The sequence below is a fragment of the Thamnophis elegans genome, chromosome Z, assembly GCF_009769535.1.
Source record: "Thamnophis elegans isolate rThaEle1 chromosome Z, rThaEle1.pri, whole genome shotgun sequence".
Lineage (NCBI taxonomy): Eukaryota > Metazoa > Chordata > Lepidosauria > Squamata > Colubridae > Thamnophis > Thamnophis elegans.
Genome location: NC_045558.1, coordinates 105,607,232 through 105,633,936, shown reverse-complemented (window position 1 = coordinate 105,633,936; position 26,705 = coordinate 105,607,232). Strand labels below are relative to the sequence as shown.

The following is a 26,705-nucleotide window of genomic DNA, read 5'->3' as shown; positions in this document are numbered from 1 at the left end:
AGCACAATCCAAGTTTGCATATTTAATTGCGTGCAGGGTACGCTATAAATAAAACAGAGATAATTCATTTTCACTATGTTTCAGCCACTGTTTAGGGGAAGTGCTAATAGAATGAGTACTGATACCATAAGTTGAACATCAAATTATAATGCAGTTTAATTGGAAATCTTTTCTTCAAAACATCTATAGTTAGTGGTGTTTACTCTCAAGTATAAGCATCTACTAGACTGGAGCCTAACAAACATAGTTGTCCTTCAGTTGACATGAGCATTTATCCTGACAGATTATGCCAGAATGATTGTATACGGTGCCACAAAAGTTCCATTTTTTTTAAACCAAAAACATTAGGAAAGATCAATACCAGTTGATGGGCTAAAATGTCATGGCACAGGAGAATTAATCTCCGTTTATAAATACAAATGGGATGGGGAGAGGTAGATATGCTAAACTTGACTTTTAGAATCCAGTATAAAAAACGTCACACACAACATTGATTTCACCCTAAGTCACTGCCCTGCGCCCGCAGAAAACACGATGCATATTTTTCCAGAACAAAGGAAATCTCGGTTTCTTTTTCGTTCTCTTCTAATCGCCTAATAAATCACCAAAACGCAAAGAAGTTCGCCAAGACCTGGAAGCAGCCAGGTATTCTTCTAAGAAACCGTCCCCTCGCTCTCTTCCAACATCCCTTCCCTTTAGGCCACTTCCCTTTTCTGGCCTTTCAAGGAGCATGCGCTGACTTACGCAAGTAACGTAACGTACGGCGAAGAACGGCAGGGCGTGTTGGGATCGTTCAACCTAGCGGAGGAGCGAGTTGGTCTTGGGGACGTTGAGAGGCTAAAACCTGAGTCTGAGGTATCGAGCAGGAGGGCTTGAGGACTAAGAGATCCGGGGAGGGGTGTGGAGGGAGCTCTCTCTTGTGAGGCTAGATAGTAAGGTAAATTATAATGTTGTTCCCCAGTTCGGGAAAGGCGTGGACATGGCCCCGTCCTGGGAGAGGAAAAACAGCCCCCAAATTGGCTGTACACGAGGGTTGCCTCTCACAGGTGTCTGCCTGCGCCTGGCGTTGGCTCACCGAAGCTAGCTTTCCCCACCTCGTTCCCTCCAGGTGACCTGGACTGCACTCTTAGCAATCCGGGCCACCCTGGAATGGCTGAAGGTGATTTATTCTGGTTGGAACAGGCTCTGTTGGGGATCTGGCTTGGCTCTACTAATCATTTCCACCGCTTTTTAGATACTCTTTTTTTGAGGGGCGGGGGGGGGGTATCTAGGCCAATCCTGCGAACGCCTTTCACACGTGTCTTACTAAACTGAAATAATAAAAATTGAAACTTAGAAAACTGGTGAGTAGGAAATTGTCTGTATAAAGATCTTTTTTTTTTAAAAAAAGGCTAGCAGATTCGTGCTTCTGTAGTGCAATAGTAATTACAATCTGCTCTACAAATGCAGGTTTTTTTTTGTAGCCCTCAAGTGATAATGTTAGAAACACCGAGATGTCAGTGTTTCCAGTGTTTCATGAGCTTAGAAATTTAATGCTGCCCTCTTGAAATCTTAACATTGGTAATTTTGGGGTGTGTCATAGTACACCTTCCATGAATCCATTAATTATATTGAGGTTAGGCAGGTTAGGCAGCTTGATGCCTTCCCCAGCAGTTATAGACTTCAATTCCCAGTGTCCTTTGTTAACATGGAAAGTGGTAAAGAATGGGGGGAGTTGAATTTCAGCAGCTAGAAAGTAATCTATACTATCATTAAGCCTTTAATCACAGAAAGAATTATGCAAATTGCAACCAACATGCTGTGAAGATCGAATTATTTAAATAATACATTATCTATTCAAGTCAAGCATATGCGGGTGTCAGGACTACTGGGAAACTACAGCATGTTGTTTTTTAAAATATAATATAGTGGTCCGTTACTCATAGTTAAAACAGTGGCCGTTGGATAAGTATAACACTCTTCAATAGCTTGCCAGCCTGTGTAAATTATTGCGCCAATAGAATGATTTGATTCCCAGCTCAAATATCAGTTCAAAACACAACTTGGTTACAAAGGTCAATGAGTTGGACTGATTTTTTTTTCTACTTCTCCATTTTCTTTTTATTTCTTATGCTACCATTATGCTATATTGGTCAATGGTTCAAGAAATAGGTTTTATAATTTTAAGGAATAATTTTAAAACAAGGATTTGTGAGTTACTTTTTCAGTGACAAAGCTAGGACATATGCCAATTTTTAAAAGGTTAATTTAATTGCATATCAATTGACTCTATTTTTATTTTTTTCGATTTCACATTTTTCCGTATTATAATGACAAATGGCCATGTAATATAATCACACTTTGGATTGACTGAGTGAGGAGGAAAAGGTTGATACCCAGTTGTATACATACAGTCCTCAACTACAACTGGTTGTTTAAAAACCATTCAGTTACAAAACACCCATTGGGGAAAATGATTTGCTTAAAGATCATGATATTCACTTAATGGCTGTTGTAAAAAAAACAGGGGTAAATTCAAATCCAGTCAAATGGTATCTTGACTTATGACTGTAATTCGGGCTCAATTACAATTGTAAGTCAGTGACTACCTGTATATCAATCATAGCACCCTTTTTTTCTGTCTCAGTGTCTAGAGATGGGCGGCGGGGGCGGGGGGAGGAGCCTGGATAGAAAGGACCAATCTGAGGTTTACCTCTAGCAAGACCAAGTGGCTTAGGGAGTCACCTAGATCTGGAAATTTTTCCTTTTTAGTTCTGAATGGAATTGTACAGACATAGGTAGGAGGACCTTGCATAAATTCATGTTGTGCCAAATGGCCCCATTACTTAATGATCATAGTCACTTATGGCCTAGTGACCTTGCAATTAGAGAATTGCAATGTACATTATATGGGGCTTTATTTGAAGACCACTCAGAACTCCCATCTAGTCCAGAATGCAGTGGTGTGGGGATACACATGAGCATGCTTGTTGCATGAACCATTGGTTGCCAGTGAGATTCCAATGCCATTCAATATTTTTTTTTGTAGTCATTTGAACAGTCCTTAATAGCACAAGATCAGGATATTTGCATGATCATTTGTATCCAATTATCTCTGCTGTTCCAACAAAACTTAAAGGGTTGGCATGTTCCAGGCCTCATCAATTAAACAGTATCATCTCATGGGACAGGGGACATGCATTCTCAGTTGCCAGGGATTCTCTGTTACCATGCCTTCCCTATTGTACAACATTCCCCTTGAAATTTGGATGGTCCGAGCTGGCCTTGAAGAAAAGTCCTTAAAGGCACTGGCCTGGATATTATGCAAGCTAATAATGTTTTGAATGTGAATTGCATTCAGTGAGTCATTCCTTTCCTAACGATTTCCTTTGTGTTTTTTAATTTTAAAAAAGTTGATAATTGTCCGGAGTTGCATGATAAGCAAGCAGCCATGTAAACTGAAATAAATAAATTATGTTTTTGAAGTACAGGCTGAATAGGTTTTCATTATTTACATTCAATATGAGACAAGTAGTTTGGGTTTGGTATGGATATACTTATTAATATTTATTTAGATTTTTTAATTTAATGCTGTAGACACGTATGGTTCCACCACAAAACCGCGGACGACAAAATCGCGGTCGACGAAAGCGCGTATGTGACGTCATCACAGCGCGACGAAAAAGATAGAAAAATGTAAAAATAAAGCGAAAACCTTACCCTAACCCCCCCCAAACCTAACCCTTAACCTAACCCTAAACCTAACCCTTAACCTAACGAAAAACCTAACGCTAACCCTTAGCCTAACGCTAAACGTAACGCTAACGCTCTAAACCTAACCCTAACCCTTAACCTAACCCTAACCCTAACCCTTAACCTAGCCCTTACCTTTATGTGAATCGGCTTGCTGTAATTTAATTTTTATTTCAATTTTTCGATCTTTTTCGTCGCGTTGTGATGACGTCACATACGCGATTTCGTCGACCGCGCTTTTGTGGAACGCGGTTTTGACGGGTCACAGACACGTATAGTAAGCCTCTCTACACCAGATATGAAGCATCTTCCTTGCCTCAGGGCATATCAAGCTAATATAATGTAGGTTCAGGAATTCCAACAGTCAGATTCAGGATAGGAACCCTTTTGTTGTTAAAGCATGAGAAATTTAAAAAGTGTGGAGTCACTGCTAATCTATTACCCTTATATTATATTAGTAGATTCTGAACTACCTTCTGCCCACTCCCTATTCAAATGTTACCTTACTATCAAAAGTTGGGCACTGATTTCTGATAAACTCCTGGAATGATGGCTTATTTTGGGGAAATAGTAATTTGCAAAATTTTATTGTAAGTTCTGGTTGCTAATGATAAACAACAAATTCATTGAACATTCACTTTGCTATCAATCCAGCCCACATCCCATGGTTTTTGTGGAGAAAAAGAAAAAGAAGAGGGAGTACTAGATGCACCTGGTGGAAACTTATGATATTAATTTATTATTATTACGTTGGGTACTTACATTTTTGAAAGTGCTGTACAGGATGAGACACACAATTACTGAATGTGATACAGTATTCTTCTAGTTTGTTTCAAACTGACCCATTTTTACACTGGAGAATTACTGAATGTGATACAGTACTCTTTTTCTACTTTGTTTTTAAACTGACCCATTTTTTCACTGCTATATTAAAAGAAAATATTTTGAACTTGAAAGATTTTGGATCTTTGCTATTTTTTATTTATTGAACATTTTCTTCCCCAGCAACAATGAGAAGTTGGTGGTTTTTGGTGACTACATTCTTTATCCTATGGGGTCTTTCTTTGGCTAAATTTGAGGAGTTTGATGACGATGACTTAGTGGAATATGATGATAATGATTTTGCTGAGTTTGAAGATGTGATTGAAGCCACAGAATCTCCCCAGCGGATTGTTACAGCAGAAGAGGAGGAGGAGGAAGCCACAGTAGAACTTGAAGGACAAGATGAAGGCCTTGACTTTGAGGATGCTGATGGACAGGTGATATGAGGGGAAGATCTTAACTTGTCTTTTTTGGTGCAAAGAGATAAAAATTGTAAGACTATATATTAGGAAATCCAATTATACTGTGTATTTTCTTTAGTTTGTATGTCTCTGTAGTGTATATCTTATATAAATTCTATTTTTAAAATTTAAGCCATTGTATACTATAAAGCTTGACATAGTATCAGTGTTAATTGGCCAGTTTCTTTGGCAAAATAAGTTTTTGATTTTTTTAAAAGCAAGGAAACTTGTATTGAAAAGTATCATACAATGCTGGAGTGAGATGAGACTACACAAATCTATAACTTGTAGTCTCATCTGATATATACATAATTATTGTAATTAAGGAATTCTGGAACATCAAATATCTCCAAATATCTATAAATCAGAAGTGGAGAAAAGCTGCATTTAAAAAAAAATATTTTCGGTGTTCCAAGGTCTGCAAGAACAGCAGGGATGTAAGCAAAGGAATGGGATCAATTTTTGTCTCTAATGGAAATCATAAGATTTTTTAAAAGTTTAGTGTAGATACTTTAGGTTTACTAGAGATTTAAGATAACCGTTGCACAGTTTATTTAATGTAAGAAAAGAACTGTAAAAAACAGAAATCTGCTGAATTCTGAAGGCACAATCTTGAAGGTTGGAGACCATATTTAAGTTGTAGGTTGATATATCTCTTGTCGTTAAGTATCGTATAATGCCTATAATTAAAATCTGTTTAGTCTTGCATGCAATTTTGCAAGTATTTCATATTGCTGTTATAATCCTTGCCATAAACTTTTCCATGATTACAGAACAATCCTATAGATGATCAATTTATAAACTGCAGATTTGTATTTCCTTTTTGTATTGAAGCTGAATTTACTAGGGCAGAGCATCATATTCAAACAGCTGAGCAGATAGTGAACTATGTACAACTTTCCAATGTGCAATTTATGATCTAATAGCCTGTGATTATACTACTGAAATTCAGAAGCAAAATAGCTAATTTTGGCTGTACAACTTTTCACTGTTGGGACTTTTTGTTTGTTTAGTTTCAAAAATGAGGGAGGGAATATAAGAAGTTTCAGGGAGCTGAGCTGATCCTATTTTCATTCTTAATACCCTCCAGCCCTACATCTGAAATAACATTTTGTTGCCAACTTTTAGAAGCATGGTTTAGTGGTAATTAGTGATTGGAAGCACATAAGGATGGAAATGAGAGTGATTTGATATGATCCCACAGAACTGAGTTTCAGCATTCAATTACTGAGTTATTGCCCATGCTTAAGTAGAAGATTGTAATTAGCAATCCAGTTTTCTTGCATGGGCATGATGGACATATGATGAGCTTCATATCTGCTGCACTTGTAGCCTACTTTTGTGCATGCCATTCTTTGGTTAGTTGAACCCATGTGATTGAATCCCAAAAATGCTTTTTACATAAGGGAACTGGACTTTTTTTTGGGGGGGGGGGTTTCTTTGCAAATGTTTTGCTTATCCAAGAAGCTTCTTCAGTTCCAACTGACTGGGGGGGGGGGAATGGAAGGATTTATATTCTTTGCAGTCACCTGGTCATTAGCACTCTAAGGGTCAACTGTTAGTGTTAACTCTCTGAGAGTCATTGAAGTCTCATAGGGGTTTATCTGAATCCTAAGAATCATCTGAATCAGAGTGTTAATGGGTATGGAAGCTTCTTGAGACTGCTGAAAGGACTGCAATGTAAATAGATAAGTGGTGTATCTTTCTCCCTCTGTTGAGGGGGGGGGTGCTGTTTAATTTTAACATGTGTAACCTTTTTGATCCCTCTTTCAAACAAGTGGTTCCCCTATCCACAATGTGAAACATTAGTATTGTGGACAGAAACATTAAGTTCATGTGGGACGATATGAAAGAAAATGGCATTCCTGACTTATCAGGAATTTATATTTTCATTCTTACCATCAAGTGGATCACAAGCTGGGAGTAATCAGAATCTTATACCACTGGACTGAAGGTGTGTCTACCAGCAAGGAGGAACAAAAACACAACAAGGAAGCTCACTGAACATGTCGCTCTCCCAAATGGGTCTTCATCAAATCCATAAAAAAATCCAACAGGAGCTCCTTCATAATAGGCAAAGAAGAAAACAACAAATGAAGCAATGTTGTCATTCCCTATGTTGTAGTAGCACAAGTTATGTGCACACTTTAAACTCAGGAATATATTAAGGCAGAAGCTTGTCCAGCCCAAGGGCAAAACACCCACACACAAACAATGTGGTATATGCAGTACATTGCAGCAAGATATGTGCAGACTTGTACATTGGAGAAACAAAACAACCACTTTATAGATACATGGCCCAACACGGGAGAACAAATTCACCAGGACAAGATTCAGCAGTCAATCTGCATTTAAAATGGTCACTCTTTTGAACAAATTCATATTCTACACAGAGAAGGCCCACTGGTTTGAAAGAGGGATCAAAGAAGTCATCTAGGTTAAAATTGTATGGACTTTTCTCAACAGAGAGAGAGGGGTACGACACCAATTATCTCTTGTTTACAATTCAGTGCATTCAGCAGTCCCAAGAAAGTTCCACACCCATTTACACTCTGATTCAGGTTACTCTGAGGAAATAGATAAACCCCCAAGTGGCCTCAATGACACTCAGACTGCTAACGCTAATGACTGATCCTCAGAGGCTAACAAATAGATGACTGCAAAGAATATAAATCGTTCCATTCCCCTACAGTCAATTAGAACTGGAGAAGTTTCTTGGGTGAGAAGTGAAACATTTTCAGAGAAAAACTCAAGAAAGTCCAGTTGCCTTTTGGAACAGTACCTCTGGGACAACATTGACCTGGATAATTGAGAATCTCCATAGATATGTGGTTGAAGCAGTCAAAGATGTATAGGTTGTTTTTAAAATAGAAGAAGCAGAAGATAGCTGCATGTTTAAAAGTCAGTCATTTACTATCTCATTTTCCTGAAACAATGGATATTTCTGTACATTTTGCCTTCTTATTGTAGGAAAGTGATACAGAAAGTGAGCCCTATGATGATGAGGAATTTGAAGGCTATGAAGAAAAACCTGATGCAACTCTTGGCAAAAATAAGGATCCTATTACTATTGTTGATGTAAGTAAACATGAAAAGTTCTATAATTAATGTCTCATATTAGGTTTTTTCCTGTATTATAATTAAGGCTGCAATCATAAGTGTCTTGGATTAATCACTTTGAATGAAATAGGGATAGACTCTCTTTGGTATAATGTGTATATGTATGTGTACACATGCACGTGCACACACCCACTTACTCTTTCTCTCCCCTTTCCCTGCATATGTGTGCGTGTAGTTTATGCTAATTTATGTTTTTCCTCTGCCTGAACTCTTCAAAAGCACCAGAACTTTTCTTGGTAGACTTTAATTAGTTGATAAATGGAGGTGACAGTGGGCTTATTCCAAAGGTAATTATAAACCCTGGTAAATACTGATATTCATAGTAGCTAAATAGCAAAATCTAGATGCTTAAAACCTTGCTGAATTATAGTAAATCATAGATATGATCCAAATAACATCGTGAAGTCAGATAAATTTAAAGAAAATAATTCTCAGTTGCAGTATTTCAGCAGTAAAGAGTCCCTGGTGCTCTCTGAGCGTGGTTGTTTTCTTGCAGACACTTCATTACCCAAACTAGGTAAATTCATCTGCGCTGTTGGGTAATTTGGGTAATGAAATATCTGCAAGAAAACAACCAAGCTCAGAAAGTATCAAAGAACTTCATTTCAACTCTGAACTATAAATATTCTTATCTATTGGTATTTCAGGGGTATTCAACGGTATTTCAGAGGATTAAAATAAGTTTATGAGAAGAATAGATTGTGTTGATTTAGAATTTTTTCTCTGTGCCTGGAGTTTGAATTGCTGATTGCTAAATTAATAAAACCTGATTATAATGAAGAGCTAAGATTTGGGTTGGAAATGGGTTTCCCTCCCATAAATGAAATAGCTTTTTAACAATGTTCAAATTCATCAGGTGCCTGCACATCTTCAAAACAGTTGGGAGAGTTACTACATGGAAATTTTAATGGTGACAGGGCTTCTTGCTTATATCATGAACTATATCATTGGAAAGAATAAGAACAATCGTCTGGCCCAGGCCTGGTTCAGTAGTCATCGAGAGCTACTTGAAAGTAACTTTACACTAGTTGGTGAGTTGGTTTATGATTTATCCTTATCTTCTCCCTTTTTCCTATGAAAACAAAATTATAGACAAAATCCAGGGATTCTTAGAATTAGTGCAGTTCAAGGTGGTATATGTGATAATGTAGTTTTTTCAGGACGAGGGCTTAGAAAACAAGGAACACTAATTGGAGTGTAGAATTAACCAGGCTTCAAACCTCCTTCAGAGCCTTTCTGTAGTTTGACTTGAAGTATCAAATGTATGGAATCACCATGATTCAGCATGAAAGAACTAGTTGAGAGGATACTGAGGGGAGGAACTACTGCTGCACCATAGAGAGTATTTTAACTTACTGCACCTGTGTATGGTTTGCCAATTGCACAGTGGCAGATAGGACAGCACTCTAGAATGTCAACGACATTGCCCAGAGGATCATCGGTTGCCCTCTTCCCTCTTTGAAAGAACTTTATAGCTCCCGCTGCCTTAAGAAAGTTCCAAATATTCTTACAGATCCATCTCATCTTGGGCACCCTTTTTTTGAACTATTACCACCTGGCAGACGGTACAGGATAATAAAAACTGATAGGCTGAAAAACAATTTCTATCCCAGGGCAATAACCATATTGAATTCTATGTTATAGTGCAATATTAGGGTTTCAATTTCAATTATATAGACTGTAAAGAATATATGTTTGTGTTTTTATTTTTATAGTTATAATGTATACTGAAGATGGCATTTAATTTTGCTGTACCATGTGCAGTGACATTAAACTAAACTAAACTAAAAAGCAAAGGAGCAATACTTGCATAATGTGTTGCAGTAACTTGTTCTCACTGGGGATATCATCAACAGCAGCTCAGTATAAATAATAAATGCCCATTAATTGGTATATTTTTTTCTTTCAAGGTGATGATGGCACAAACAAAGAAGCCATAAGTACAGGCAAACTGAACCAAGAGAATGAACATATCTATAATTTGTGGTGTTCCGGTAGAGTGTGTTGTGAAGGCATGCTTATCCAACTCAAGGTATAAGAAATTCCAAATCCAGCAGTGGGTTGTCTTGTAGTAAACCAACAAAGTTCCTGGAATGCCAATTGTTTGGAAATGGCAACAATATTACTTTTCTCTGTATTAAAAAAAGAAAAACAATACAAGCATTCAACAATGAATGCTTGCATTGCAAGAATGTTAAAATGTTAGAACTTTTTGAAACTTTGGAGCCAGAAGAAATTATTCTGACAAAAAAAAATCATAGATGACAGACAAGGCTCTCAGAGGTCGAGATTTTGAAACAAAGGTTTTATCTTCTAGGATCTGTACTGAGAATCTTAGACTGTAGGCACAAAAAATGAGCTGGCAGATATTGCATTAGTTTTGAAGGTTCAGCAGCAAAGAAATTTAATAATTAAATACCTTGCAAAGAACTTCAATAATTAAGGCTGAATATGTTAGAAAAAAGAGGACACTAGTTCACTTGGCAAGAACTGATATTATATAACTAGTCATAGTTAACAACAGTATTCTGAATTTGCAGTATCTGAAATGTGTTTAGAGTACTCCTATATTAGCTGTACCACGAAAACCCATTTTGATGATGGTAATTTTAAGGGGGATTAATATTGGGCAGAATTGCTAGGTACAGGCTGAGTGCATGTCTTCTACTCCACCAACTTTCTCATGAAGAACATGGAAGCGAGTAAATAAAACTTATATCCCCTAAAATGGGTCATTCCATCCTCTTGCTAAGAGTCTTAACAAGATAGGACTTCCTTATGTCCCATTTTCCCAGGGGAAAAGGCAGCATGATGCCAGAGTCCTAAGATAAAATCTTGTACTCTAATTTTGTTTACTTAAAGCTTCTCCTAGATATGGATGTTATGGATAGTCTGGAAGTACATCTGTGTATATCTTGTCTTGCCTGAACTGGAGAAATTGGTTTTCACTATCTGGGTCCTTAATGTATATCAGCTGCCTTGTACTGTGGGAGAAAAGCAGCATAAAATATATTAAAATAACTCCAGAATGAATCTTTTATACAGATTGATATCTTTGTGGCAGGAAAGCTTGTAATGTTCATTGGACTAGGGGTCTCAATGGAGGGATGAGAAGTTCTCACATTTTGAACTTTTCCCTTTTCAGTTTCTTAAGAGACAAGACTTGCTGAATGTTCTTGCACGCATGATGAGGCCAGCCTGTGACCAAGTGGTATGTGTTAATTTTATAATCAAAAATAGCTCGAGTGAATTATATTCATAACAGTTGTTTGATTAACTTATTAAAAGTATAGGTCTGTAGATGTGATGCTTCTACTCTCACAGTGGGAGTCACTGCTTTCTGTTTTTTCCTAATAAAAGTTCACAAATTGTAACCCATATGGCTGCAAAAATATGTTTTCATTTTTTTTTTACATTTTCTTTTAAATCCCAGAAGCAGCATGTGTCTTAGTAGAAATTCAGAGTCAAAGCATGTGGGTTTTATCATTGTGTCAGTTGGTACCAAAATAAGTATATTATATGCATATTTTATAATCAGATTGGGGACTAATTTTTTTCTGGGAAATGACTAGTATTGTTCTGATGGTATGCTGCAAATAAAAGTAGGCAGCAATACAGATCCCTAATAATACTACAGATAGTCCTTGTTTAACATCCACTTGTTCAGGGATTGAAGGTATGACATCACTGAACAAAGGGTACTTATGACAAGTTCTATTTGCAGCCATTACAATGTCCCTAAAGTCTTGTTAGAACAATTAATCAGTTAGAACAATTAATCAGTGGAACAGCTTGCCTCCAGAAGTTGTGAATGCCCCAACATTGGAAGTCTATAAGAAGATGTTGGAGAGCCATTGTCTGGAACGGTATAGGGTTTCCTGCCTAGGCAGGGGGTTGGACTAGAAGACCTCCAAGGCCCCTTCCAACTCTGCTATTGTATTGTATTGTATTGTATTGTATTGTATTGTATTGTATTGTATTGTATTGTATGTGATCATTTAGGCACATGGCGAATTGCTTGAGATTATGACATCACTGCATTTTCCAATCAACTTTCTCTGCTAGTTTCAAACAAGCAGATTCAATGGGGAAACTTGCAGGAGATCCCAACCACTTGATCATGGGATACTGGGATCATAGGATACTGAACACATGGCAATGACAGCATTTGGGATTGTTTGTTCTCATAAATTGATGCAGTTACATGACATCAGCCTTACTACTGTAATGTTTAATGTTGGAATTCCTGTTCCAAATCCTGATGGTAAATGATCCCCACCTGTATTCTATAATACAACCTGTATTGTATGAAATGAATCAAAGTGTATCCTCCAGTTGCTAAATGCATGAGATGAAAAACTGTGTGCCTTTTTGCCATTTTAAGAAGTTCTGCAGTTGTTATTATTTTACTGAGAAAATACTATAGTGTATTTTAGAGATTCTGAGAGTAATCTTGGAGCTCTCCTTAAGCATGACCTGATCTTGGCTAAATGGACATTTGCTATTCAGGTCATTTTATGTTTTTACCATATGATCAAACTATTATTGTACCAATGAATCTTCCTATGCAGAATAACCCAAGTGTGCCTATTATTACATGTTTTATCCAGCAAATAAAAGTTACTATGAATGATGATGATATGGATACCTACGTTTTCGCTGTTGGGACAAGAAAAGCCTTGGTACGGCTTCAGAAGGAAATGCAGGACCTGGTATGTATTGGAGCTGTGGAAATTTGGGAGTTAAAGAAGGAAGATGAGGGTATTTTAAAACATATGTTGAGCCTTACAAATGGTCCAGGACTGTTTTAACTACATATTGTGTTAATGTATTGCCTTCTCATAATTAATTGGATGCAGTCTCTGAATTCACTCAATGTGTTTCAACATGGGGCCATTTCAAATGTACAGGGTAGTCCTTGGGTTACGATGGCAATTCCAACCGGAATTGTCGTCACTAAATGACACTGTTATAAAGTGCAATGTCATGTAACACTGCAGCTCCAAACAACTATCATTAAGTGAGGACCATGCAGGTTGTTAAGCAAGGACTTTATATGACTGTGACTTCTGACTTCCTACCAGCTTCTATATTGACTTTCCACATTCAAAATTGTGATCATGTGACTGCACCTTACTGTAGTGTCACAATTGCAAGCCAGGCGCTTGGATCACATGTTATGGGGAAGGTGTGATGGCCAAAACTCACGAGGAGCAGTCATAATTCCTGCTCATTCAGTGCTGTTGTAATTTTAAAAAGACACTGAACAAATGGATGTAACCAAGGACTATCTGTACTTATATACCAAAGTTTGTTGCTACAGTAGCTCTGTTAGCAGATTTCTCTGACTCGTGTCTTTTCTTTCTCTCATACTCTTGTATGCCATCATTCTCTAGCTTGTAACAAGTCTGATTTGCAATGTCAATCTAGTTTACTAGCTTTATAGCTAATTTGGGCAGAGAACCATTGTGCAGCTTGGGATGACATTAAAAAAATTGTTACAACTTTTGGGGACAGATCCTACGATGGAAGGGGTTTTTATGTTTTATTTATATGTACCATATTTTTCAGAGTATAAGATGCACCTAGCTTTTGGGGAGGAAAACTAGGAAAAAAATCTTTCTCTGCCTCCCAACAATTTGCCTCCTTGCAGCAAACAGCTAACAGCCTGTTTCAGTTTAGCCTGATTAGCACAAGAAAAAGAAAACCTGTCTCTGCCTCCCAGCAATTTGCCTCCTTGTAGCAAACAGCGTGTTTCAATTTCAGCATAGCCTGATTAGCACAAGCAGCTGATTTGGTTGGATCAGCCTCCCCACAATCAGCTGTTTCAAGCTGCAGGGATTGCCATAGCCTATTGCCACCTCTGTGTGCCCTGTTTTCATCATCTGCACGTCCAGTTTTCAGCCTTTGTGTGCCACATTTTCCACCTGTTCCGGGAAGTAGGGATCAGAATGGGCAGAAAATGGGGTGAGGCTGAGAGGGAGGCCAAAAACGGGGCACACGGAAGCAGCAATAGGAAATTGCAATCCCTGCACTCTGAAACAGCTGAAGGCCAGTCCAACTGACAATCAGCTGCTTGTGCTAATCAAGTTGTGCTGAAGCGGAAATTGAAACAGACTGTTTGCTGTTTGCTGCAAGGAGGCAAATTGCTGGGAGGCAGAGGCAGGCGGGTGGGCGGCACTACATTAGATGTATAAGACACACCCAAATTTTCACTCTCTTTTTTGGGGGGGGAGTGCATCTTATACTCTGAAAAATATGGTATCTTCAATTTATATGTATCTTTTTTATTTTAACAAACAACATAGGAATTTAAAACTGCTATTGTAATCCTTTTTTTAAACATGAAAAATTATGCTGGAATGTGAGATCTTTTATTCCAGATTTAGAACCTCTCACAATCCCTAAATGCAGTATAATTCTTGTGTAATCAGAAGCTATTATTCTTTCAATTGAGCAGAGTCTTGTTCTAGCAGTTAAGTTCCTAAATCACTTTCAGAGTTTGGATTAGCTTGATTGGATATTTAACTGTGCAAGGAATAACAGATATACCTTATAACATGGCAATTCCTTTTTGGCAGAGTGAGTTCTGCAGTGATAAACCCAAAACGGGGGCAAAATATGGGCTCCCAGAAGCACTGGCTATCTTATCAGAAATGGGTGAGGTCACAGAAGGAATGATGGATACGAAGGTAATGTAAAATAAATAGTTAAAATATTCAAGTTGCGATAATGTTCAATTCTCATGAGAATACAAGTTTGCATTTTGTTGTGCATTGGAACATCCTTATTTGTTTTATTTATTTGTTTTAAAATGAAGTATTTTCTGTCTTGAATGGTTCTGAAAAACTAAGCATTCGGTTTTGGAAATAAGCATATGGCTGGCAGAATAATTGGTAAATGAGTATTGTATGTATTGTCATGTGGTTAAGTGTGAAGCAAAGGTTATCTGAAATCGTGCCATTCTATGAAGGTACTGATTAATTCTGGGCAAAAGTATACTTAATCCATTTGTCTCACAGTTTAGTTATAAATAATGATTAAACACAGCATTTTCACAGACCCAAAGTCTGACTAGTTCAACTTGATTCCTTTTGGTGGAATCCAATCAAACATTCCTAGACAATTTATCTAGCATGATATGAATTACATGATACCTTACTTTCTAATTTATGATGACAACTTGATTGTTGATGCTGTGTTTTTTACTGTTGATGAGTCATACTTCGCCATATCTCATTCATAAACAAAAGCCATGGCATTGTTTTGTTAATGGCTTATGGAATCCATTGCTGTTTAAAACCAATATGTTTAGGTAATTGAACCAATTCAAGAATAATAGGTCTGACTGTCAAAGGAAATGAGAGCTAAATAAAATATCCAATTCCAGAGATAGTTTACTGCTGATACTATCATGAGAGACGGTGGATGAATTGTTAGAACTTTACCCTAATTCAGCAGGACTAATGTTGGAAATATTATCAAATTATAGGTAATCCTTGATTTATGCATCTTTCCTTTGAAGTTAGGATGCTGCTGAATGAATGGTAGTTATAAGCAGTCCTTGGAATTCTGGCTATCCTAGGCTATCCTAGCACCCTTGTGGTCAAATGATCACAATTTGGGCACTTGATAGCAGGTTCACATTTAACAACAGGTTGTAGCACCCTGTGAACACCATTTGCAAGCTTTGTTACCAGTTTCCTCAGAAAGTTAATGGGTTAAGGTGGCAAGGAAAGTGGCAAAATGCTGGGATTAGTCTCTTCCCTCTGTGCAATCCCTTTGCACTTTCTACAAGCCTCCCTGTGCATCCCTCACACACCCTTCATGAACGTACCACATCTTCCTTGCATCCTGATGTACCCACTCGCACCCTATTCCACCCAGCAGCAGCCATTTTCCTGCTACTGACTTCCTTGCAAGCTATCTGGGACTTGTAACTTTTCTGCTGGCTTCCCAACTGACCTAGCTATGTGAAGCTGGCAGGAAGTTTTGTTGCCTAACAACTGGGATTCAGTTAATGACAGCAAGTCGGGACTGCAAAGGTTGCCATATTTAAGGTATGTAAAGTTGCATTTTATGACAGGATCACTTATGACTGAAACTTAGCTCCCAACTGCCTTCATAAGTTGACATTTTGCATACATACAGAAGACAGGGAAATAGTTGCTAGCCTTTCCCAATTTTGTGTGTGTGTGTGTGTGTGCGCGCGCGCGCGTGTGTTTGTGTGTATACATATACACATACATATACACATACACATATACATATAAATATGCTTCTATTTTTAATATTTTAAATCTCTTTTATTTTGGTAGATGATCCATTTCCTCACACATTATGCTGATAAGATTGAGTCAATTCATTTTTCAGACCAATTTTCCGGTCCAAAACTTATGCAAGAGTGAGTATGGCACAAAATATACTTTTGTATTTCCAAATGAATCTTGCACTAAAATTTGCAAAAGGGAAATTAGAGGAGAAATTTATCTTAAGAACCATAGTCTGACACCTATTGTATTGTATATTTCTGATAACAATACTCATGAATTGGGGATGACTATCCTTTCAGCAATAGAGCATGTTTTCCAGTATGTTGAATAAAGTATTAGATATGTTTGAACAAGGGCATTAAATAAAAAAGCTCAATGTAATACAACTATCCCAACTATTAATACCTATTCTAGCTGTTGGGAAGATGAGCATTTGCAATGCATTCTCTCCCAATAATTGTCCAGATGCCATTATAGGGTAGATAATGCTGTATGTTTACAGCACAGGTGTCAAACTTGCAGCGTCACATTGCTTTCATATGATGTTTTGCGATGTTTTTTTCCTTCACAGAGCTTGGGTAGGTGTGACCTGCATGTGATGCACCCAGCCCGCTGGCTGCCACTTTGACACCCCTGGTTCATAGCATTTAACTACCATAAATGTTTACTATATTTAATTGTGGCAAGGTGCAGGCAAGGATCTGTTACAGCTTATTTCCTGCGGAATAGATAGGATAAATCACTACAACAGATAAACTGCTGCTGATGAAGGAGATCCTGCATTCCTTTATGTTGTTCTTTCTGCAAGGGAGGGGTCTCTAAAGTGGTATCTCCTGGATGACTTAATCTTTCAAGATAATGACCAAAGAAGCTGTTGCCAGATTTCTCTTCCTGTGTTTCCAATGGACTTTATGATGGGAAGTTCTCCCAAGACTCATAAGCATTTTTGTTAGGTCCTAAAGGAGGCTGAAAGACAATAACAAAACAGAATAAATAATGTCTTCTAAAATATTATTTTACTGACCTTTTATTAAAATATATTAGTTACAAGTGATGCTACCAGACTCCTGGCTTTTTGTTGCCATAGATTAAAGATTCTCCTTCTTGCAAGAAATTTTACAATTTATAATATTGTAAGATAACCTTTGCTGTCAGGCTTGTGCAACTTCACCCAATATGTCTTCACCTACTACGGAGTAACTTTCTACCAGTAGATATTGCTGTTGCCATTTTTTGGTGGTCATTTTTAAAATCCTTTTATAAGTGCTTCTTTTTGTTCTCACCCAGGGAAGGCCAGCCTTTGAAACTGCCTGAAACTAAAAAGACACTGCTATTTACTTTTAATGGTAAGAATAGGCTCCTGTTTTGAATAGCTTTCCTTAGGAAACATAGAATATTACCCCTGAGAGCGTATTTCAAAATCAGAATATAACGTATAATCTGTCCTGATTAACAGGTCTATTTCTAACATTTGTTTGGCTCCAATTATAATTTGGCATAAGGATGGGATTAAAATGTAGTTAAAGAAAGGAAAGATAGAGCGTTTATGGGAATCTTAGCAGAGGCATGGGTACTGTTGACTATTTAAAAATACCATGTTGCCTTGGTTGCCTAAAATTTAATATTAAGTAGAATAAATATCTCTTAATTGCTATAATTGTGAATTGCACTGTATAGGGATTTCTACCATGTCAGCATCTCAATGAAACTAACAGGAATGTTACAGATAAATGCAGATTAGAATGATGAAGTGACTTTATTAAAAACTTAAAAATTTGTCTTCCTGGAGTTGTCCATCATATCTATCCTACATAGTTTCAGAGTCTTTTGTTTTGCTCTTGCCTAGTTCTTAAAGTGAAGCTTATCAGTGTATGATGCAATGAGTTTTGTTTTTCAGCCAGCTTGTCAAAAAGTCTGATGATGATTCAGAACTGATAGCAAGTGACCAACCCAAGACCATCCCCTAAGGAATGACTAAATCTGGTCTTCCCAGTCCACTACATCATAGTGATTCTTTGTATACACCTATACATTTTAGTTCATAAGTAAGACTGAACACAAATGTCCTTCTTATTTATAGTACCAGGTTCAGGCAATACTTCTCCCAAAGACATGGAAGCTCTGCTGCCTCTGATGAACATGGTTATTTATTCTATTGATAAAGCAAAAAAGTTCCGTCTGAACAGAGAAGTAAGTTTTATGTTAACCCAGTCTACCATTATGCTAATTGTATATGCATGACTCATATAATGAAAATGTTTAAAACTCCATGCAATCCATGTCCCAGATATGTTTGGATTCCTTTCTGCTCTACCACCATTTCATTCAAAACAGCTGAACTGACCCAGCATCGATGTCCAGGGGACTATTGGATGCATTCAGAAATGTTACAAAGGGAATAGGAAATTGAGAGTCTTCTCCTCATTTTGGTCTTTAGCAGTGAGCACTCAAAACATGCCTTTTTTAGTCTAGGACAGTGATGGCGAACCTTTTTTGGCTCACGTGCCAAAAGCGAGGGGAGCGCAGGGAGGTCGTGCGTGGGTGTGCCACACCCATAATGCTATGCGCACGACCCCAGTGGCCATGCATCCACGACCAGCACTCCCCCCGATTTTGGCGTGCTTTTCCCCCCCCTCCCCCCAGACTCCTATAAAGAGGCCTCCCCCTCCGGAGGTCCTGCAGCGGCTTCAGGAGTTTTCCAGAGCGTGAAAAACTGGCCCCACGGACAAACCGGAAGCTCAGGAATGGACTTCCAGTTTGCTCATAGGGCCGGTTTTAGCCCTCTGGAGCCTTCAGAGGCCTCCAGGAGGCTTCCCTGAAGGCTCTGGAGGGCAAAAAACGACTCTAGGAGCAAACTGGAACTCCATTCCCGAGCTTCCGGTTTGCCCATAAGGCCGGTTTTTCGCACTCCGGAGGCTTCAAGGAAACCTCCAGAGGACAAAAAATGGCCTCAAAAGAAGGCGCCTGCTGGCCAGCTGACAGGGTTTGTCAGGGCATGTGACAGCCTCACATGCCCTGACAAATGGCTCTACATGCCACCTGCGGCACGTGTACCACAGGTTCGCCATCATGGGTCTAGGCATAAGTTAATGTCTCTTGTAAAGTGGAGTAACTGCTGATATTTCATCTTCCATGAATTTGTCCAGTTTCCTTTAGAACCATTTGAATTGGTGGCTGTCATTACCTATAATGCCAGAAAATGCCCTAGTTAAATAGTGATTCTCTAAATAATTGGTGTCACTTTCACTGCATTAATGTTGAAGAATGTCCTGAGTTACAACAGTGTGAGAGGAAAATGTGTCTGTATTATACACTTCTATTTGTATTTCCCCTTACTTATCTTTACCCCCTAATGAAGAGTCCTAAATGGACTCTTCATTAGGGGGTAATAGTTCTTCCTTGTGAAGCAGTTGCCTTTCTTCTAATCATTTGATTTGATTTGATTTGACTTGATTTTATATGCCACCCATCTTACTGTTGAAGTAATTTTGTTTTCAGTTCTGTTTCTTTTCATCTCTGTAAAATCTTTTTTTTCTGGTGTCATGATCCAAACTATTTAGTTTTGTAGATATATCTTCAACACAGATTAATGGCATTAATATGTTAGCTATCTTTGTTTTATTTTGCATCCTGTTTTCAATGATTCTAATCTGGATTTTTTTTTACATTTTTTACATTTATATTGACCTTTTCACAATGATTCTAAGGTTTTTTTTAGTCTGCCAAACACAGCTAATCAACTTATTTCTGAAGCTTGGGGTTTTTCTCATATACTTCATTTACACTTCCTATCTAGAACTTTGAAGAAATGCTTTAGCAATCTTTGCAATCATGATTTTATTTTATGGCTGAACAGTTTATTGCTATCATTAAACAACATCACATTGCTATACCCTCACGCCAATTTATTTATAAACAAATTACTAAATCCTACTATGAATGTTTTTCAATTTCAAAATTATATTTTAATTCCTATTCTTTGTCTTGTTTCTTAGTTATTTTGCAATCCATAAATGTACAGTGTGTGTTCTCTTATCTTATGGCTGCTGTGTTTGTTTGGGAGTCATTGACAATGTGATATATGTATATAAGTCCAAATATACAGTGTTTTCTGGAACTTTCTCCATAGAGAAGAGAAGTTATTATTTATATTAATTTCAAAAAATAGTCTTGTGGAACCTTAAAGACAGATATATTTAACACAAGTTTTCATGAATTCTAGGCCTTTGTATCAAATGCATAAAGCATCATGAGAGATTGGATATAAGTGTGTGCATATTGGTGGGAAAATGGTACAGATAGTTGATGAGTATGTGGATCTTAGAATCAGGTAATCAGGTAGGTATGGAAACCAAAAGACTAGTTCTTTAGACCAGCTTTCTACAGCGTAGAGTTTAAATTTATTAGCGTTGCAAGTCTTTACATTTCTAGTATGGAACACTCCAGATATGTTTAGGCTATCACTTGTTATTCAACATTCACAAGTTTGATTGAGAAAAGCTGGGGAACGACTATTGAAATTAAATAAGTAGTTAGATTTTGCTTGGAAAATATTGGGAAAGGCATCATCATCATTAACATTGTAAGTAGTCCTTGACTTACTACCATTTGTTGACTCCTTGTACTTATATTGTAGCATCCCCACAATCATCATCAGAATTCAAGCATTTGGCAACTGGCATATATTTATGTCAGTTGCAATGACCTGGTCATGAGGTCACCATTTGTGACCCTTCCAGCCAGCTTCCAACAAGCAAAACTATGGAGGAAACCATTTCACTTAATAATCATGGGATTCACCTAACAACTGCAGTGATTCACTTAACTGTGAGAAAAAAAAGTTGCAAAATCAACATGATTCACTTAACAGCAAACTCTCTTATAATGGAAAGCCTGGTCCAAATTGTGGTTGTACCTTAAGGACTACCTATACGACAGAGGACTGCAATGGGATTTTGCTCCATTTTTCCACAATATGAATGGTTGAGGACTTCTTTCTTTTTATGGTAAAAATCAGCCATATCTCGGATTGAGTGCAAGATCTAAGACTGCCAGGAAGGGTCTGGAGCTTAAACATGAGCTCCCCTTCCTTCTGCATAGAATTACTGTCTTGGGACTCCAGAACAAGCTGTCAGCAAATGATAAGATAAAAAGACTTGATAAAAAGTCAAAGTTGTCTCACAAACATTTTATTAGCCCAATGCGTTATAGGAGCCTTAAGCAAATTCGGGTTCAGATTTTAATAAACTAAGTTCTTAAGATTTTATCTTTGCAAATAGTTTGTTATGATATTGCTTGATGTATTATGTCAACTATTGGCAACTTTTGTTCATGACTCCACTAGATGGCACTAATTCACTTCAAAACTAAAAAAAAAAAAGAATATGTTATAATAATGATTGAAACCTTGCAAAATAACTAAATCTTACATGAGTTTTATGTTATTGCATGAAAAATCAAAATAGTTGGGACATTAATAAATAATGTTTTGGGTTTTTGATGCCCATACTATTAAGGGGAATCTCACAATATTTCCTACCAACTGAAAAAAGTTGCTGATTTCTGTACTATGTGTTTATGTATATTGACTAAATTGTTTGCATTTCTTCTTGCTTTGGGACAAAGGGAAAACAGAAAGCAGATAAAAATAGAGCACGTGTGGAAGAGAATTTCCTGAAATTGACTCATGTTCAAAGACAAGAGGCTGCCCAGTCCCGCCGGGAAGAGAAAAAACGAGCAGAGAAGGAGAGAATCATGAATGAGGAAGATCCAGAAAAGCAGCGACGTCTAGAGGTATTTTGTTCAATAAGCTTGCTATATTAGAAGAAGCATGCTCAGCCTTTAGGAGCCATTCTAAATTAGGGAAGTTACTATTGAGTTTATTATTGATTAATTGATTAGCCTATAGGCCATATCAATGTACAAAGTCAAAATAAAATCCTCTACAATTTAAAATAAGAGTAGGGTAAAATACAATAGTTATAGGATAAAATACAATAATTTAATACATAAATATGTAAAATAAAATAAAATGACATAAAATTATATTTTTGTATCACCCCTGCAATCTGCCCCGATCTCAGTTGGACCATTTTAGTCAGAAATTTGCTGTATTAAATGTCATTTTCAAAGTCTGGCCATACATGAGGTATGTTGTTTTAATAGCTCCCACTGGGCCATGCGTTCAAAATGCGGATCAAGAGACATAACTCTCACCCCCTTATACAAACAGCAATCATATAATATATCAGTCAGATCTTCTACCTCTTCAGCTCCACAACTACATGTACGTTCATTATATCTCCCAAATCTAATCATTGCATCAAGTTGTTCAGGGGAAGTTACTAAAATCATTACCACAAAATGGGGCTAGCAACACAACATGGGGCTAGCAACTTGCATGTGAAATTCTGTTCTGAGTATCAAACTATAAATCTGCTCCTTCCAAGTATCTTATTTACACCATAACATTATATCACCATCCCTGACAACTATCAGCAAAACATGTATAAGCAAAAACAATGTAACTATATCTGCACTTACATGCTGCAAACAATATGCTACAGAAATATATATAATCCCTTATTGCTATAGAAATAGGTGTAATCCCTCTGCAGAAAAACATTCCAGTGTCACCCGCTTACATGCTATTTTTCCAGAATGTTGAAGATTCCGGTGGTTAATATTATAAACAAATAAACTTTCTGGTCTGGGAGGAAAAATGTCCATTCTATAATTTGGTCTACCCATGTTAAATGAGATCCAAAGCCTGCACTATTTGAAGTGCTTTACAGGTAGTCCCCAACTTTGGGACCAGAGTTTGTTGCTAAGCAAGGCAGTTGTTAAATGACAATATTATTGTGTGGCCAATATTATTATCTTTTTTGCCACAGTTGTTAAATGAACCACTGTAGTTGTTAAATGGGCAGTCATTAAGTGAATCTGGCTTTACTTTTTGGAAACTGGCTGGGAAGCAAACGGTGATCATATGACCTGGGTCATATTTAGTTCTACACCAAGTGTCATAAATACATGCCTGTTGCCAAGTGCCTAAACATGACAATCATAAGTTGGAGGACCAGTTGTGAATCACTCTTTTCAGTGCTGTTGTAACTTTGAACAGTCACTAAATGAATGGTTATAAGTCAAGAAGTAGCTCTAATATGTTTAAAGGAGATAACAAGACTTCTAACTTTCACATGATTTTCTAAGAAGAATATGTTATCTTAATCAAAGTTGTTTTGGGCAAGTTCTTTGTAAAAGCCTGTAGTAGCTGAGTATTAAGTCTTCCTGGAATGAGTAGCAACAGACATTATTACCTTATCTTTGGAGAGGGAGAAAGGTAGTTTCATGGTTTGTTTGGTGGACACTACAGTAATTCCTTTTCGGGCTTAAAGATGGTGAATGCTTTGCTTGTATTTTTGTTGTAAGATGCATGGCTTGTGATCCAGTTTTATATGCATAAATTATCTAGCTAGGTTCATATGTTAACTAAGCTACAGTTTTAAATAAGCTGTAATCATCTTGTTCACTAACAGAGTTAAATGACAAATCATGGCTCAGAAAACATTGTGTTTGACTTACATTGTCACATTAAGCCAAACCCCATCAAATCCCATTATTATTAGTTCTCTGTAAGACCAGCATCTCTGTGTAGCAGAATTTTATTAGTAGCAGCAAAGCCCTGTTTTATAGCTTTCAATCGTTTTATAGCTTTCAATCAAGCAGGGGGGGAGGTCTAAGGGACAGTTTTCTCCTACCAAGGCCAGAGGAAATGGTATCTAATTCAGTGCTTGAATACTTCTGTATTTACAAGAAGAGATCCATTTGGAAGCAGGTCCATTTTTCATTGCATTGAAAGCATTAGTTGGAGAGATATTTTGATCACCCACCTAGTTCCAATGTAGTAGCTGCAGATTTTTACATGGAAGACTAATTAATATTTATCTCATAACAGTAAACAAATCTGCTACATTTCCTTGGTGTCTTTGACTTTGCTCTGCAATCAAACAAAGAATCCAATAATCACATAAAACTAATAATTTATTTCCTATAGGAGGCTGCCTTGCGTCGTGAACAGAAAAAACTTGAAAAGAAGCAAATGAAAATGAAACAGATCAAGGTGAAAGCTATGTGAAAAACTTACTAGGGAGAAATATCTTTTTGGTGCCAACCATAGAATTGCAATTTGCTGCCTACAATGAGCTGATTATATTCCTGACCTTAATCATTGGCCACTTAAGAACCATTTTTGATGATAACTTTTGTCACTCATGGGTTTATGAATGAAAGTTTTCTCCCTCCATGTATATTTGGCAAAGTTGTTCTTAACTCCATTAATAACAGTTTTAACACAACTTTTAAAAATGTGTTTATGTACTGAATTGCTTCAACCAATGACCCCCAAAACAACAAAATTATACTTAGTTACCAATAAAATAAATATATTTTAATCCACATTTGGATTGCAATTCTGAACCTAGTTCAATCTCTTTAATGACTAGGACTGCTAATAATGAATATTTTAATGGTGCAGCCCATTTTGATTTTATATAACATGCAGATGTGTATATAGAGAACTTTGCAGTTGTCTTCCATATTGTTAAGGTTTTTTTCCCTACTTGCTTTGGATGGGGTTCTAGAAATTTGCAACATTCTTTCAGATGCTTTGGTTCAGATGCATGATGTATATGTATGTGTGTACACACAGTTAAACACAAATACATAAAATCTATGCACATAGTACTCTCACACACAAATGTATGCACACAGGTACACAAATACACACACAAATTCTTAGAATATACCAACAATGCATAAGCACTTTGATTATATTTAGAGAAGTGGGCAAAATGGAGGGAAAAACTAATAACCAATATTTCATATTAAGTTTTTTAAAAATTCTTTCACAGTTGGTGCAACTAGCACTATTGGCATCTAATATAATTACACATCAAATATATGTGAATTTCATGCTTCTTTGTAATGGTAAAGTGCTAAACCAGTATTACTTACAGTTTTACAAGCGATTATACTGAGAATTCTAGAAAAACTGCTGTGTTTTGAGCACAGTATGTAGAAATAAATCTACAAGATAGTAATTTCAGTGGTAAATGTGCATGCAGATAAGCATCTCGTTTATATCTGCTATCAATATGTGAGCAACTGGGGAATGGTGTGTATTTGCCTTGGGGTTATATTATTATTAATAATATAATTAATTAAAAACAATGTAAAAGCTACCTATTAAGTTGACCTGACACTGAATTTGGGGCACATCAGTGTGTTCTTCTGAAAATTCCTGCATGGCAAATGAAGATCTTTGTGGGATCACTCACATGATTCCTCATGCATTACCTAGTTGTTGAAAATCATTTGTTATCTTCCAAATAGCTGACTTCTTTGGACCCATTTTCTCTATATAGGTTTATTGTATTTTCTATTTCTACATATAAATCATGCTTGCTGATTTGGAACAGGGTGTATTCACTAATTTCCCCCCTCCTTTTTAGACAGATGCCTAGATGTTTTAGCAGCTTTCTTTATATTTTAATGTGCTTTTCTGATGATATCATATTCTTCCAGTATTTCTCTGTGTCTCTGTAGCTGCTAGCTATGTAAAGTTGACAAGGAACCAGGGTCTAAATAACTGTACAATTCACTTCCCCCTACCCCCAGGTAGAAGCCTCTTAGAGGATTATATCTCTTAAACATCATTTACAAACCATTGTATATGCTGAGAAAATTAGAATCTGGAGCTTCTCCCACTTCACAGTCTTATGGAATTGCTGCATTTTATAAATGCTCAAGATGGCATTTGACCGTTTCTGTATAATGGATTCTTTTTGCAGTGAATTTACTGAAAAGAAACTTGCGGGTTAAGCTTTGTGTATTTTCTTGATTATGCTTTTATCACTGATGCAATAACATTAAGCTGCTCTTTAAAACAGCATGTGCAAAAAGCCACTTGTCAGAGCATGAACATGCATAGATTTCTTTTGAATGCAATCTACAACCCAAAAGATATTTTAATTTGTGATTTTATATAACTATCATTTATGATATTTTACATCAAAAATGGCAATCCTATGTGGGATATATTTTAAACTATTTTGTCAATAGATATTATACCAATTGAATAAAGTTTTGTTTCACAGAGGTCCTTTTGTAATGGAAATATTTAAAAGCTTGTTATGTAGTTTAAGTAATGTTAGTAGGGCGGGGGAGAAAATATTACTAAGCTCTCAAAAGGGAAGTTTCAAGTCTGGCAAACTTTGCAAGGCAGACATTTATAAAA

General features: G+C 36.9%; 1 protein-coding gene across 1 annotated transcript; it reads left to right on the top strand.

Annotated features, from left to right (window-relative positions):
- Nucleotides 1–745: 745 nt before the first annotated feature.
- CCDC47 (coiled-coil domain containing 47) lies at nt 746–26,567 on the top strand. The gene is made up of 13 exons (XM_032237051.1): nt 746–855; nt 4,738–4,991; nt 7,986–8,093; nt 8,992–9,166; nt 10,046–10,167; nt 11,281–11,346; nt 12,746–12,847; nt 14,717–14,827; nt 16,454–16,539; nt 17,696–17,754; nt 18,489–18,598; nt 22,034–22,201; nt 24,465–26,567. The coding sequence occupies exons 2-13, from the start codon at nt 4,743–4,745 to the stop codon at nt 24,543–24,545; spliced, it is 1,437 nt and encodes a 478-aa protein (XP_032092942.1). The 5' UTR covers nt 746–855; nt 4,738–4,742; the 3' UTR covers nt 24,546–26,567.
- The last annotated feature ends 138 nt before the right edge of the window (nt 26,568–26,705 follow it).

Coding starts and splice junctions, on each gene's coding strand:
- CCDC47 (XM_032237051.1), top strand. CDS start 4,743: ATGAGAAGTTGGTGGTTTTTGGTGACTACATTCTTTATCCTATGGGGT. Junction 4,992..7,985: donor TTGAGGATGCTGATGGACAG/GTGATATGAGGG, acceptor TTCTTATTGTAG/GAAAGTGATACAGAAAGTGA. Junction 11,347..12,745: donor GGCCAGCCTGTGACCAAGTG/GTATGTGTTAAT, acceptor TGTTTTATCCAG/CAAATAAAAGTTACTATGAA.